Source organism: Esox lucius, chromosome 8 (genome assembly GCF_011004845.1).
Source record: "Esox lucius isolate fEsoLuc1 chromosome 8, fEsoLuc1.pri, whole genome shotgun sequence".
Classification (NCBI taxonomy): domain Eukaryota; kingdom Metazoa; phylum Chordata; class Actinopteri; order Esociformes; family Esocidae; genus Esox; species Esox lucius.
Window position 1 is genome coordinate 24,217,876 of NC_047576.1, and position 15,439 is coordinate 24,233,314.

Consider the following 15,439-nt stretch of genomic DNA (forward strand, 5'->3'; position numbering starts at 1 on the left):
AGATGTTTAAATGGGAAGGGTCTGTCTGTGAGTCCTGATGGGTAGCGCGGGCCATGATGTGAAGCCAGTTGGAAAATGACACCAAAGTGAAGGAGATTTTGTAGTCTCGACCGATAGGATGTTGGGGTCAGTGCCATTCCAATTGAAATTTTTATCTCTTGAAAAAAGCAATTAAGGATTTCCTGGTTTAGGTCTGTTCATTTGAATTGATAAATGTTGATAAATACTAAAGTTTTCCGAGTGGGAAACATTTTGTTGGAAGGGATGGTTGTCTCTCCTTGCCTTTGCTTCTTTACCACCCCCAGATGTGTAATTAATTCTTCTGATCCCTCTGGTCCTGGAAGTTTCATAAAGCAGGCATGTTAGACGCATTTTGAACAGATTTCACAGATCAGTGTGTCATCGTGTTCTTTCATGTGACTTAAACCGTGTAACATTTTTACATTTGGGAGATATGGCCTGATTTCTAGTGTGGGTGTTTGACGTTCTTGGCTATAATGTTAGCCGAAAGCTTTCCTAATGAGCCAGATATGGACCTTATCTTATTAAAAAAAAAAAAAAAAAAAAATGTAGAGCTTGTTTCCCTTGAAAACTGTGCCAAAGAAATGTCTTAGCCAAAATACAAAGCCAACTCATATGGAAAATATTCAATCTTCTATGAACATACATGAACTGAGAAATTATAAACATGATTCTGTTTAGATGATCAAGAAAGTGCTGATATCAAAGCCAGACCTATGTGAGCATAGTAAGACTATATTTGCAGGGCCATACGTTCTGAAAAAGGTCCTTTATATCTACACACGGTGCACATTACAGGGAAACTGTGATTTTCAGAACAGAACATGGAAAAGGGCTAATTGTGTGTTGACACAATAATCCCTACACTCAGAGCATAAAACCACTAGGTATCCGCTGTCCACGTTTGAGTCAGCAGGAGAGATTCTCTGTGTTCACATGTATTTATGCACAAAACCTGTTGAGAAACTATGTGATTATAATGCAACAAAAAATTGTGAGAATGGTCAGAGAACGGGTCACGTAATCTCAAAAATTTTCCTTAAAGAGCACATGGCTCTTGCATGAACTTGCACCCTATGCAGACTAAAGGTGCTACTGACTGTAGAATATTATCATGTCAAACTCAGCTGTGAAACACTGCTGACCCCTCATGGTCAGTTCAGCACCAGGTTCATGAAGAGTACCCCAAAATGAGGGGCTGTCTTTACACACTAGTACCTCCATATTAGAAAAGGCAATAGAGAACATGTCGTCCCCTGAAATAGGCACTCCTAGGAAAATTAATCATGGCAGACCTTGTGCTCTTATGTGCTTGTGTTCCTGCAGTAAATTTTTCCTTGCGATGAGAGGGACCTAAGTACAAAATGTCATGACTTTATTTCAGTGATGGCCTTGCACCGGAAGATGACCTTGCAAAGTTAACATTTTCAGTGGCTTGTTATAATCTACCATCTGGCCATTCATTGTAAGCTTCTAAATACCCGTCCACTATCGCAAGACACACAACCTCATTTTAGCCAAAATCGCGTTTGTGTTGTCCTATCTATCATAACATACATACAGAGACTGACGCACAGTCCCCTCCACAATTTTAACATAGAAAACAACAACAACCTTGTTTGTTGGCATTCAGTTATGTCCTGAAGCTCACTGTATCCTAGAACAGTTGACTTTCACAAAAATGAATTTTTTGTAAAAAGAATCATCACGTATAATAATGATATGAGGATGAAGCCAAATAAGAACAATACAGTATCTCTCCCTCAACCCACCACTACACTATGTAATGGCTTATGTTCCACATGAAGGCACTTCTGGTGCTCCATCCAATTAATCTTGTGACAAATACTCTGCATATTATAACTGAAATATAAGAGTATTCATGTTTTCACATATTACCCTCCAGTAAGTGCTAATTGAATGTGGGTAGAGGTCAGCCCAACCCACAGCCTACTTAATTATCACTACGCTTCTCATGCGGCCTACAGGGACCCCCCAAAAAGAAAGTGTTTCAAATCTCCAGGAAACACTTAAAAAACAATCTAATTGAATAAAGCCTAAATCTTTCACATAAAGAGGACGCTCTCAGAGGTAGGCCAACTAGACACAGCCAAGACAATGTCGATCAGCCTTTGGGGTTCATTGTTTCTAAGACATCTGTGGATGGAGTCTGACCTGGTGCATCTTCTAGCTGTCTCAGCAGAGTCCCTGCCGGGGTATGAAGGCTGACACAGCGAGACGTTGGCCCGGCATAGGAACGTGAGTGTCAGTGTGTGTAGGACAGCGGCTGTAGGTGTATGTGTGTGCGCGTGTGTATGTAGGTCACCCAGCGACCTGTGTGTTCTCATGTGACAGCCACAGCATTCATTGTCCCAGCGTCGTGGTGCTGGCCGCTCAGCAGGAGGTGGGATAGGGATTGGAATGGACAGAGCGCGGAGGGGCGCAGAGCACAGAGGCCCCCCCACACGTCAGCATGAACTTTCTCATCTTCTCCCTTAACGACTTTGACGTTATCAGGCCAGGCAGAGCGATGTCCAGCCACATTATTCTCACCGGGCCTACATTATTCATAATGGCCATAATGGATGCAGTGTGAGGATAGAAGGTATCACTGACGTTCAGAATACTGGACCAACAACACCCAAACTGTTAGCAGACAAAAGCTGGTATATTTCTGGTGTGCAGCCTATATTTTTCCAAAAGATACAACTCAACAAACCTGCTGGATTTTATAGCCATATTAGCGAATTTCGGAAGTCTCTGGATAATACAAAATCAGAATAAACAGCAATAATATTCCCTGTATACAATATTAACACAACACCTTATTTGAAATATTCTCCAACCACCAAGTTCTAAGTGCCTTCTAAGTGCAATAAAAAATAAAAACACTAAGATATCATATAGAAAGACAGTGCCATCCAGTGTTCACAAATAGAAGTACATCAATTACATTTCTGCAGATGGCAATTTTATTATTTATTTTAATAGAAAGATAACAGTAAATATCAATATGAATACATCATTCATAGGCTTCATGTTCCACCAGTAATACACAGGGGATCTTATCGGTTGTAAGGATGCATTGAGGAGGCAGCCTTGATATTAGTCTTGATGTTGGTGGGCATTTTGCCTGAAAAACAGAAAAAGAGGAGTTACAGAGAAGTCCTTATAGACACCTTTAGAGCGGGGTCCAGTTTCAATGGAAAACCTGAGAAACCAACTGCCCTCATTATTCTGGTTTATATAGCATTACTATATCTCTTTCAATTGAATACAAAACCTCAGAGTAGCAAAGCAAGACTACAGTTCAAATGACATCCGTGAGCTTCGTACCTGGCTGTCCCTGTTGCTGAGGAGCCCCAGGGCCCATGCCTTGCAGCTGGCCGGAGCCCCCACTGATGGTGACCTGTTGTAAGGTGGGACCTCCACTCATCATGGGCCCTTGTCCGGGGTGACCCGGGGCCACAGGGCCGGGGGGCCTGCACTTTGAAAGGCCCTTCCCAAAGCCCACTGCGGCCACCAGTGCGTTGGTGTCCGCTGGGTTGAAAGATGGTTTGTTCAGCCGGAGAGCTGAAACATACAATGTACAAGAATTAAACAGACAATTAACAGCCGGACACTGAATTCTCTGGCCATGTTTGTTTTTGTTGTACCTGCACTGTCCGCATCCCTGTCATCACGGGGATTGTTCAACTTCTCCAGTAGATTGGAACAGAGCTTATTCAAAGTCTGTATTTGTTTCTGTTTGGAGAAAACAATGCATGGTTAGGTTACTCAGTTTTCAGCTACAGATGTGTGACGAATGAAGTACTCAATAGGCATGGCTTCCCGACAAGCACCATTCATTTTACATGGAAAAACGGCTACCCACCACTTTCCATGACTTTGCTTATTAGGGCATATGTGCGAGCCTTTGTACAGTAAAGCCACTTGAATTTGAATCTTTTCTGAGTATCAAATGGCTAGCGAGTTTGGCACATACGAGGTAGAATACCATAGTATTAGCCACTCTAAGGCCATGGTACCATAATAAGGGAGGATATATATTCAATATATTTAGCACTGACCAAGCAGCTGGTCATTAGAATCCTTTTACACCAGTCCATGTCTGAGGAAGGCCATAGAATAAGTCAATGAGCCCAGTCTCAGACTATTCTCTACACTAATGAATGGCAGGCATGCAGTACCTGAGCCTCAAGACTAACCAATAGGATCCTGCATAGATTCTACCAATAAGACTGCTAAACAACGCTTTCAAATGATTATCCCACATCGGTCGCCCTTCTTACAGTGTCTGTTAGGTATTGACTATATGGACACTTGATTCTATCCACACCACACGAACACACGTTTAGTGCCCAGCTGGTGTGGGTGTGGCAACATTACTCCCTGTCAAAATACATTAGTAGTTGCGATATCAACAAAAATAAGTATCACGATAAGTGGACCCAATAACAATATATATTGTTACCGAGGTACATGTTAATTACACTAATTTAGTTAGCAGAATGTCTTAACTGCGTTGGAATAGGGCATAATTGTACTTAGACTTATTTATCCCAAAGTTATTGCGATATATTTTTAGAGATAATATGGTCCACTTATCGCAATACTGTGATTGTTGATATCACCCAGCCTTACACATCAGTGTCACTGTATATAAATCTTTTTTTGACTTATTTCTGCTTATTTCAGAGAAGCACCTGTAAGACAGCCTTTCACCATCAGTCTACATTGGGACACATACAATTCAATACAGGCCATGTCGGTTTACCTGTGCCACCTCAGGTCCTATTCGAGCTGCTTCTGCACTCAGTTGCTTCTCCTGCTCCTCCACCTCAGGGTCAGGTTTGGTGCGCAGGTGATCGGGCACAATCTCATGGCTGAACACAGGCACACGCTGCTCTGTTAATTTCTGGAGAGTGGGGACAGTGTAAACAGAGGTCAGCAAAGAATGGGGTATGTATGTCTATAAAGCCACACTCCTCCAGCCTGATTGGCCAGGACTCAGTGTGATTCTCACTACTGTTTAAACTGTTCATCAGAAACGATACTCACAGCTAGGTCCTCATCTCTGTCTGGAGACAGCAGCAATGGAATGATAACCTGCTGACGGAAAGACGGGGTCTTCTCATTCCTCAATACCTTATTGATGGTGTTCAACTGACCAGACAGGAGTGCAAAATTGTCCAACACAGAGGGCCTGTTTACCAATTAGAGAGAGATAACAACTGCACAATTTGCTGATAGAGTACATTCACTTATACAATTATAATATTTCCATAAAGGGAGTCATTTAGACAACTCTCGTCGCCAACAGTTAAGAGCCAATGTTGCCAATCCAAAAGCAACACTGGTGAGACATGTAAGCTTTTTCCAGACTAATCACAGTACAGTACACACTGACCATTGTCACCTGACTACTGTCAATTAGATTTATAACGAACCGTAATGCCAACGCCATTGATTGTATAGGCTTGGGTTCCATTGTGAGTTAACGTACTGTATGCAAAGTATTATTTGTCACGATACGAAATAAGCCAGCTAGTACACCTACCATGTCGAAATAAGCTAGTCACTCACCATGTTAATCGTTCATATTCGTTTTCCAACTTGTAGATAAAACTATGAAGCGCGTTTTTTAGATGAGCAACGCGGGAAATAAGTGATTCCACTGATCCTTCCAGCAGTTTTTCTTCCCGTTGCTTAACCAAAACAGAAACAAAGATATGATTAGGTACTAACGTTCGCCAGTTAGCACATACTGTTACTTGAGTGAACGTAACCTACTAGTTGAATTTAAATACATACTGTGTTTAATAAGGAATTCCAATTATGAAGAAGTTTATACTAAACAACTGACTGCTACAAAATTCATCTTACCTGCATTGTACCCTCCTTTCCTTAGTGATTGCCACTGGTGCTAACTAGCTAAAGGAAAAAATATAGATGAGGGGTGGGGTGTAATGTAGAGATCCTATCCGGAAATAAATAACAAGTGCAACAGTGCGCAAACTCCGATGAGAATCAGGGTGCTTTATGTTCCAGGTTTAACGCCTTTCTAGCAGCCAAACAATTTAAGGCTTCATACTAATATTAATATATATATATTGCTTATCTGAGCACGTTATTTTCCGAAATTTGAACCAGAAAGACTCAAAATAAATCAGAACTACAAAACAGTTGTTCCTATAGCTGTTGTTATAAGCCGGTGGCGAGATGAAAACGAAAGCATCCGGGTCAAATGCAACTGCAGCCTGTCTAAATAAACAAAATACATCACCGACTACCCAGCAATCGTACATTAGAACGAAGTTGTAAACAAGTCTTTATATGTAAGACAAGGTCTGCAAATACCTACGAAGCTGTCACAGAAGGTGATAGTTAACGTTATGCTATACAAGGCATGGCAGAGAGACAGGACAATGAGGTAGTGTAATTTACTGAAGTTCCTCATGTTTATATAGCTTTCCCTGTCACTTGCGCAAGTATAGCTAGCTAGCTTGCTAATTCTTAAATTCTAACAGCCGGCAAACAAACTTGAGTCAAGTGTTGCAAGCTGCTCTAAACCGAGCATACCAAAAAATTATAATGTGCAATTTGACAGGTTGTCAAATGAAATTCAACAATTGTAATATCTATATTAAACATTTATTTACTTGATTAGCTAACTTGACAGGCCATATTTGGCAGTTATTGCCTGGTTGTTTTGCCAGTGTCATTCCGTGCATCACATGAGTGAAATTGAGATCAGATTGCTCTCGTTTTGCTTTGCAGTGATGTCACCAGCTAAGCGTTATTGGTACAAGCTAGAAAATGTTACACGCAGAGTACTAAAACATTTAATTAATACATATATAGTCACTGTATTGTGTATAAGCCTTGTAAATCGACAGAATGAAGTGTCCGTCTTTTTTGCTAATGGTTTGGACTGAAACCACGAGACTGAACAAAAGGCAACGTCAATCATTCCTTTGCTGAAGTAGATACATGACTGCAACCGCAGTACCTTTGAACAACATTTAGGTTCTTAACGAGGTTAAAATCCAACGCAATGTATGCAGAAACCTACATGGGTTATCTTCATGAGGCAGTACATTGTCTATTCTTCTTCAGGTGGAGGAGGCAGATCATGTGTACTTGCTGATGAAGGAGGAGTACCGTATCTCACGGAACGTACGTCTGGCCTGGTTCCTGGGCAAGCTCAACCAGGTCATCTGGCCAGCCCTAAAGTCTGAGCTGGTGGGTAACCTAGATCTATAGATTGGGCTATGTTCATTAAGTATTTAATGTTCTGCAACATTCAAACCATATACATGATTCTTTTTCACATGACTTATTAAATACAGGTGTTCACAAGCCCTTTTCCAATAATGCAGATTTAATTAAATAAAAATAAAAAGTCAAGATAGAAAACAGTAACACAAGGAAAGTGGTATAAATAACATTAACTTGGCAATTTCCAGGGAGTACGAGTCAGTATGAGTGGGTACGGTAATTTGGGTTTATGTCCATATAGGTAGGGGTAGCAGTGTTCCATTAATGAAGAACAGCAGTAGCAATTATGTGATATGTATGAAATGTGTGTGTTTGTGGGCGCCATGTATGAGTGTCCAGGTAGAGTCAAATGTGATTGCATATAGTCAATCCTGAATAGATACTGCAAAAGGGAGACAGGTGAGGGTAACTGGGTATCCATTTGGTAATAATTTGTCGCCGTTATTTTACATACTTATGGCATGGGGGTAGAAGCTATGCCAAGTCCTTTCAATTACAGCTGATTATCCTATTATCCTGTTTGTCTGAGGCACTGGTGCTGCATGCCATGCAATAGTATACAGGGTAGCCTTTGGCTTGGGCGGTTGGGGTCATTTCCTATTTTTAGGGCCTTCGCCTGAAACCATCTGGTGAAGAGATCTTGGATGACAAGCCATGGCCCCGGCGAAGAACCCGACCCATCGCGCCACCCTCTAACGAGCATTGCGATTGAGGACGGTGCCGTTGCCGGACCAAGTGGTGATGGACGCGGTCTGTCAAATGGTACCAGCTGTGCAAAATGGTTCCGCCGTAGGTCTTTTTCGGGATCCAAGTTCCCATGCCGAAAATGTTATCCATGTTAGTTTATTGGTGTGGAGGCCAGGGAAATGGAAGCGCTCTCTAGCCACTCAGCTCCAGACACTGTAGTCCATGTATCCCACTACCAAGGCGGTCACCTCCTGCCTGTAGGCTCCCTGCAGTCCCCTTACACCGACCACTGCCTTGTTGACCTGAAAATTGCCTTGGGCGAAGTCGTACATGACCACACAGTCTTGGGTGAACCGGGGTTCCTCTCATCCAGTTGGGAGGGCGCAGTGATGATGCCAGTTCCAGTGGGAACCGAGTATCTTGGGATGATGGCGTTAACACGAGACCAGTCTGTCGAGACATTTCATGGCTACTGATGTGAGTGCTATAGGACAATAGCAATTTAGGAAGGGTTGCCTTTGTGTATTTGATTACAGGGGCTATATGGTGGTCTGCCTAAAGCTAATTGGTTGCTCTCCATCTACAGAGAGCGGGTCTCACAGTCGTCTGGAACAGGTGCTCTCATGTGTGGTTCATGTTACTTTCTTTGCAGCGACCATAGAAGGCAGTCGGTTCATCTGATAAGCCTGCATCGTTGGGTAGCTTGCAGCTTGGTTATGTTTGGTAGTATGTGATAGTTTACAAGCCCTGATGGAGTAAATGGTGTTGTGCAGAAGGACCAGTAAAAACACATGGGCAGGGGTTGAGTTGTGGGTGGGGAAGGCTGTCTGCATCGCCACTGCTCTTTAAATGCCCCCATTACTGTTTCAGGCCACATCCACCAAACCGGAGCAGCTGTATGAATGTGTGAACTGCAACCTTCTGGGAGATTCAGTATAATCTTTTCCGCAATGTCACGCATGTTCAAGCAAACTGAATTAACTTTTGGTCCTAAATCTTTAGTTCTGTCGTGCCAGTGGCAAAAATCATAAGCAGACCTGCGACAAGCTCAGATTACATGATTCTTATTATTATGTTGTAATGATATGTACTAGATGAAGCTAATCATCTGCTAAATGACCTTCTTCCCACTGGGTTATTGATGATGATTTGTGTGGCTCCGCCCCCCCCCCACCCCACCCCCCCCCCCCGTGTAGCAGAACTCTGAGAATGAGCTGGACCTGCTCAGCATCCTGCCGAAGGGATGGCAGCCAGACTCCCCTCCCTCCTCCTCGCCCTACCTCCTGGTGCCCTCCACGCGCGTCTCCTTCCTGGCGCGCCGGTACCGCTTCATCATCGAGCTGGACCTCAGCCCCTCCACTGGGATCGTGGTAAGTGAAGAAAGGCGTCTGCAACAAGTTAGAAACGAGGCTACTGAGTGTAACAAGTAAAATGTTTGCATGCTGACCATGGAACTCAAGGGGAGGCGGAATGTAGAACCCCTTCCCGATTGTAATCACACCGTCATGACATGGCTCCGTCTGCGAACCTATCTGAGCGGATCCCCTTCATGACGCGTGCCGTCGGGTGAACCGGTTTGGCTGTGCCCTCTGTTCACAGGACGACAGCACGGGGGAGATGATATTTGATGAGGTGTTCCACGCCTTGTCACGGTGCCTGGCCGGATTGGTCCGACCCTTCAAAGTTCCTGGCACGGATCTTTTATTCCAGCCGGAAATCTTCGTCACCATCCTGGCTTATTCCTCGATCATTGGGCTCAATACACACCAGGTGATCACACCGTTCATATCCGTATTACGTTCTTGCTGATGGAACGCAGAGATTTTCTTTTTAAGGAAAGTTCGACGGTAGCAATACGTTGTTGTCACGGTAGGGAATGTTGCGAACAGTTAAGTTCCTCGCTCCCGGGAGCTAGAAGCACTTCCAACTGACACTCTTTCAGGAGGTTGTATCGTGTCGCTTTTGTCACTAGGTGTTGGTGCAGGGCTGTCAGCTGGACCGTACGGACCTGGATCAGTTCCTAAACCAGGTTTACCTGCAGTTGCGGTCAGTGGAGAACAACATTGCGGAGGTCCTTCAGCAGCAGCACGACCATCTTCAGCAGCAGCACGACCATCTTCAGCAGCAGCACGACCCGGCAACTGGACACACGGTTAGTTCAGTACTTGATTCAGAGCTGAATGTCACAGCGTAAATGATGTTAGATGGTATTTGATATCGTACATTCAGAGACATAAATGCGTTGGTTGTCATTACACTATTATCCTGTTTGTCTTCTATAGGCTGATGGACCAATCCCGTGCTCCGGGCTCGGCAGTGACATCGCCATGGAGGACGTGCCTGTGAGGAAGCACAGAGTTTCCATGGTGACTGCAGACGTAGGGCTTGTCAGCATGGTCCGACAGGGCATCCTGGCTCTACAGCTGCTGCCCCCTAACTCCAGCGCAGGTTGGTCAACTCGCCTGCCGAAGTTAAGAGTCTTTTAAAGCTGGGTTCCACTTGCTGGTTGATTAAATGCGTGGTCCGATTAATGACACGGTTCCTGGTCCTTCTATCAGGCATCATCATCATCACAGATGGGGTGACCAGTGTGCCAGATGTGGCCGTCTGTGAGACCCTCCTGAACCAGCTCAGGAGCGGAACCATCGCCTGCTCCTTCATTCAGGTACTGAAACCTGCCACAATACAGCCCAGAGGGTCAAACTGCTGTGTGGCTTCAGTATAACATACTGACACGTGAAATGAAACGCTGCCTGTTCTTTACTGCGTTTATTGTTGTCTCTTCTCTAAAGAGGCAGGCAAATAGTGTGGAATGCCAGTGGTCTAAAGGGGCAATCTGCAATTGCTACAGACATTTTTGGACTTAATTACAGTATTATTATAGTTATAGTTAAATGGATTTGTATTTATTGGAAAATAGCTGGTGGTTGGTTTCATTTTTTGTTCCTCTTCCCGTGTCTCTTTGTTGCCAGGTGGGAGGGGCATACTCCTATGACTGTAGTTTTGGGTACATCCCAAACGTTGAGCTGATGAAGTTCATCTCCATGGCCACATTTGGCTCCTACATGTCCAGCTGTCCGGAGCCTGACCCGGCCAGTCAGGATATGAACACCTACCACAAGGCTTTCCTCACATACTCTTTTCTCAAGACCAGCGAGTCAGTGAACCCTGAGTACTACTGTGGTAAGAAAGAGCATGGCAAACATTAAACCCCTAGAGATTCCCGTGTCAAATTCGCTGATGTTAATTATGGCCTGTAGGTCTTGTTGTGAGACAGATCTAGTTAACCAGTCATAGATATGTGACAAGTATACCCTTTTTTATGGCATTTCATGACATTTATTTGCTATAACACGTAGCAACAAGTGGTGACTGATTCACATTTGCTGCAGTCTTGTCTTCTTGATTTGACTGCCCTGTCTTTAGTTAGATGTTACACAACATTGTCATCTTATGTCCTCTTATTTGAACGCTTAGAAGATGGCATCTTAATGGTGAAACCAACGTATCCCTTGACAACAAGAGAGATTTTACTGCAGACAATAGAAACATTTCTACGCCTCAGACACCATAACATTTAGATTACAAAATTCAATATTCTATTACTAATCTGTTAGAATGTTCCACATTTCCCATTAATAAAGACGTCATTCCTCTGTCCGCTTGAAGAAATTACATTGTTGTGACAAAATACTAACTTCATCCGTTTGTATATTGAAGTGTGCTGCATCCACTTAGTGGTCAATGATTACCAAAACAAAATTGCACTGCTGCTATCAATGTGTTCAGCAGCCATTTCTGTTTTGTCAACTGAAGAACAGATTAAGAGCTGAGGCCAATTATCTGTTCTCTTTATCAGAAACACTTTCTGGAACACGTAAATGGCCATTAGCTGCTCCCTGGTGCGGTCCAGATCCCCATCAGCATGCAGTTTGTGCAGAAAACGGTCCTTTTATAGATCGCGTTCTTAAGGGTACTCATCCCTGAGCTGTGTGTCAGCCCAAAACAGTGCCTTTTGTGCGACTATTGTCATTTCTGTACACTGTCATTATTCTTCTGAGTCATGATGTGTTGTAGGCACATGTTAATGGCAGCTTTCTGAATAGAGGAACATCTTGAGTGGTTTGAACATAAAGAGATGGTTAAGAAGTAGCTGCTGGGTTTAATGGCTGGGTTTGACATACCTAGACTAGACAGAATTGAATGGGTTGTCTTGTGGCTTGTCTGGTTCCGGTGCTTTTCAGCGTTGAGGACACTGTATTGTCTCCGTAATATTTCTGTTTTTCTGGGAAGAGTTTTGGTTGAGCAGTGTGTCAGTTGATTGTACAACAGCAGAAGTGAAAACACATGATTGAGATACTAATACTTCCACTCTACAGTTTTTATATTTGTCCTTTAGCAAACACTTATCCAGAGCGACATACTATATGCTAGGTAGTTCATACATATTCATTCGGGTCCCCCGAGGGAATCAAACCCACAGCCCAGGTGTTATAAGCTCCATGCTCTTTCAACTGAGCTAGTCATAGAATAATCACAACATTGAATATCTATTCATTACTTCTGAAAATATGTCACTTAGTTTCGAAAGCGCACGTCCAAACCTTATTTTTTTCCATTTCTTTAACATTGAATAGATGAATTAAAGTCTTAGTGGTGTGTGGCTTCACAGTATCTCAGCACAAGCTGTTCAACGAGCACCTGGTGTCAGCCAGTGGAAACCCAGCGTTAGTGAAGAAGAGGAAGAAGCATACCGAGAAGGAAGTGCACGCCCACCTGGTCAGCGTGGTGTCCGTACGACTGAGAGAAGGATACACCATCAGAGAGCTCAACCTCACTAAAAGTACAGTACGCCAACACCGTGCCTCACAGACTGGACACTAACGTCATTGTTTCACCGCTAAAGTCTTAACATCTTCAGTTCAGTCCTGAGATGCAGTGTTGGGGTAAAAGCGTTGTTTGAGTGAATGTGCCTTCCGCCTGTCCCTGTAGGTGGCACCCAGCTGGAGGTGAAGCTGGTGCTGCTGTGGAAACACAACATGTGTATAGAGTACCTGGCCGTGGCCCAGTGGCCCCTGGACCCGGCCCATCGGACCACCTGGGTCGAGGTCACCATGGAGGGAAGCTATGACATTCTCCATGACATCAGCTGTACCATGAGGAAACCCATCACCTCCCCGTATCGCACCGCTGTCATCAGACGCTTCTGGAACACACTACAGAGGTCAGTAGCATTGATAGAAACACCGTCAAGGTTGTGAGGGGAATTCTGATTTGTCTTGTGCTTCTCTCAGATACACAGGTCAGCCTCACTGCAACGCAGCCGGGATCGTTTTTTCCCCCTCGTGTTTTTCTCGGAACACTTTTGGGGGCATAACATATGTTACTCTGCTCTCCTTGTTTTGTAGTATAAACCAGACGGATCAGATGCTGGTCCACCTGCAGTCATTTAACTCTCTCCCAGAGAACTTCACCATCCCTGAGAGCACCAAGAACGGAGTTCCTCTCTTCTACATCCCCCCTGGATCCACTATGCCTGTATGTCGTCTGACTGGATTTCCCATCATGCCTTGTCACTGGAGGCCCTGACCCTAGTCGTTTCATTTAGACTTCATTTGACTGGATTGCATGTGCCCTGTCTGCTATTAGCTGCATCGATTCAGTAAATAGTGTAGCAACTCTTATAAAGGATGAAAAAGGCTTGACCCTCGTTTCAACACATATGCGTTCCAAATGTCACCCTGTTCCCTACATAGTGCAGTAGTTTTCATGGGAGCTCTGTCCTGTCCTCCAGGTTCTTTCCCTCCAGCACAGCGGGTCTAAAGACTCCTCCCAGTCCCAGTTTGCCTCCTACTGGAAGCCCATCCTGTCCATGGACGCCAACGTGTGGCAGAGGTGGCTTCACATGCATCGGATCGCCCTCATCCTGGAGCACGACACGTGAGTCATGGTTGTCCTTTACCAGTGATTAGAGAGAGAGAGTACTGTGGACCTTCTCCTGTTAACCCATCTGTCTCATCTCTGCCTACATTATTGTGGAATTTATAACTGAAAAAAAACATTCAGTGCTGGAATTGCACTCGTTTCTGTTCTTCTATCAAATGTCTCGAGGGAAATCAACTAAATGTATTGAACTGTTTACAAAAGATTAATTAACCCAAATTTATCGTAACACACGAACAGAAGGCACCAGTGAACCTAAAAAGAGCTTTCTGAAAAAGCAATTAAAAGTGAACTAAGCTACTAAGTACTTTTTGACTCTTCGTCAGTTGAATAGATGGATAGGTCAAGAAAAGGTGGAGCGTGGAGATGGTTGGGGGTGGGTATGCTTTAATATAAAAGAAATAAAGGCTGTCTAAAAATAGCCTCTGCCTGCCTGGTAGAATCATGTACACTATATGCACCATTCCAGCAGCCAGTAAGATTGCAAACTCCACGGCGAAGGGTAACTGCACAGAATAAATCTATGTTCCCCAGACCTTGATAGTCGTGTCGGGACTGAGTGTAGCTTTGGTTTCAAGCATTGTGACATCTAACCTGGCTTTCTGATCAAAGTGGAAATGGTGTTGTTGCGACATTGCGGTGTGTTGGAAGGGATTTTTCCTTCCTCTGTCTTACGGTCATTGGGATAATGGTTGGTTGTTTTTCACCGAAGGCCTGTGCCCAAGCACCTCCACACCGCTGGCAGCAATGGCCGTTTCAGCACCATCCAGTGTCGCATCTCCCACTCAGCACTCACCTCTTTACTGAAGGACTGGAGCAGCTTCGTCCTGGTGGAGGGCTACTCATATGTCAAGCTCATATACAAGTGAGGAGGGATAGAGACACTTGGGAAATGAAGTGTTATTTGTTGTATAGTGTTTGTTCTTTCTTTCAAACATTTAAGCTTTTATTCAAAGAACCGGTGTAGGTCTGTCAAGGAAAGAGACACTTGAGGCTTGTGTCATGATGTTCTGTCACACAGTTAAAGTGTTTGAAGGAAAACAAATACTATTTCAACCCACGTCTATTTTGAGATCAAGACAGTATGTGAATAGAGTAACTTCTTATTGTGTGTGTTACTCTGTCCCCAGTGTCCCTGATCAGACCCCCAGCTCCTTTTACCTGGTGCGTCTCATCTCTAAGGCCCCTTGCATGGTGCTCAGGCTGGGATTCCCTATCGGCACCTTGGCCCACACCAGGAACAAGGTACTGCATATGGTTAAAACACCAACATGTTTTTCTACAATTCTCTGTATGGATTTTAATCCTAGAAAACTTTCGCATTGCCTTTTTCTCTGCACTATAAATAGGAATAACCAGCAGAGGGAAGTGCTCATTAAAACCCTTTGGGAATATTTAGAGATATGTCACCTTCAGAATGCTAAACCTTCTTTGTTTGACCGCTTCTTGATCAAGCTGGAAGTGCAAAAGAAATTCTCTCCCCGATAGAGAGAACTGAACTGAACTG

At 43.9% G+C, this 15,439-nt stretch overlaps 2 protein-coding genes across 3 annotated transcripts in view; one reads left to right on the forward strand and one right to left on the reverse strand.

Moving 5' to 3' along the window:
- Window positions 1-2,970: 2,970 nt before the first annotated feature.
- On the reverse strand, window positions 2,971-6,014 carry med8 (mediator complex subunit 8). Its single transcript, XM_010872058.4, has 7 exons — window positions 5,908-6,014; window positions 5,608-5,729; window positions 5,083-5,227; window positions 4,799-4,939; window positions 3,678-3,765; window positions 3,358-3,594; window positions 2,971-3,154 (listed from the first exon to the last, which is right to left on the reverse strand). The coding sequence occupies exons 1-7, from the start codon at window positions 5,911-5,913 to the stop codon at window positions 3,087-3,089; spliced, it is 807 nt and encodes a 268-aa protein (XP_010870360.1). The 5' UTR covers window positions 5,914-6,014; the 3' UTR covers window positions 2,971-3,086.
- Window positions 6,015-6,244: 230 nt separating this feature from the next.
- The window catches only part of szt2 (SZT2 subunit of KICSTOR complex), an 83,331-nt gene continuing 74,136 nt past the window's right edge, over window positions 6,245-15,439 (forward strand). For both annotated transcript variants that reach the window (XM_034293918.1, XM_020049067.3), the window contains exons 1-14: window positions 6,245-6,454; window positions 7,141-7,266; window positions 9,186-9,359; window positions 9,589-9,759; window positions 9,962-10,141; window positions 10,272-10,437; window positions 10,548-10,654; window positions 10,962-11,172; window positions 12,662-12,832; window positions 12,982-13,213; window positions 13,398-13,527; window positions 13,784-13,929; window positions 14,645-14,797; window positions 15,063-15,177. In XM_034293918.1, the coding sequence (XP_034149809.1) occupies window positions 6,431-6,454; window positions 7,141-7,266; window positions 9,186-9,359; window positions 9,589-9,759; window positions 9,962-10,141; window positions 10,272-10,437; window positions 10,548-10,654; window positions 10,962-11,172; window positions 12,662-12,832; window positions 12,982-13,213; window positions 13,398-13,527; window positions 13,784-13,929; window positions 14,645-14,797; window positions 15,063-15,177 (2,106 nt within the window). In that variant the 5' untranslated portion in view covers window positions 6,245-6,430. The remainder of the gene's footprint in view (window positions 6,455-7,140; window positions 7,267-9,185; window positions 9,360-9,588; window positions 9,760-9,961; window positions 10,142-10,271; window positions 10,438-10,547; window positions 10,655-10,961; window positions 11,173-12,661; window positions 12,833-12,981; window positions 13,214-13,397; window positions 13,528-13,783; window positions 13,930-14,644; window positions 14,798-15,062; window positions 15,178-15,439) is intronic.

Bases quoted from the DNA above. Each gene is read 5' to 3' on its own strand.
- med8 (XM_010872058.4), bottom strand. The intron at 5,228-5,607 runs GTGAGTGACTAG...ATTGGTAAACAG, and splicing joins GAATATGAACGATTAACATG to GCCCTCTGTGTTGGACAATT. The intron at 3,595-3,677 runs GTACAACAAAAA...TGTATGTTTCAG, and splicing joins CAGGGATGCGGACAGTGCAG to CTCTCCGGCTGAACAAACCA.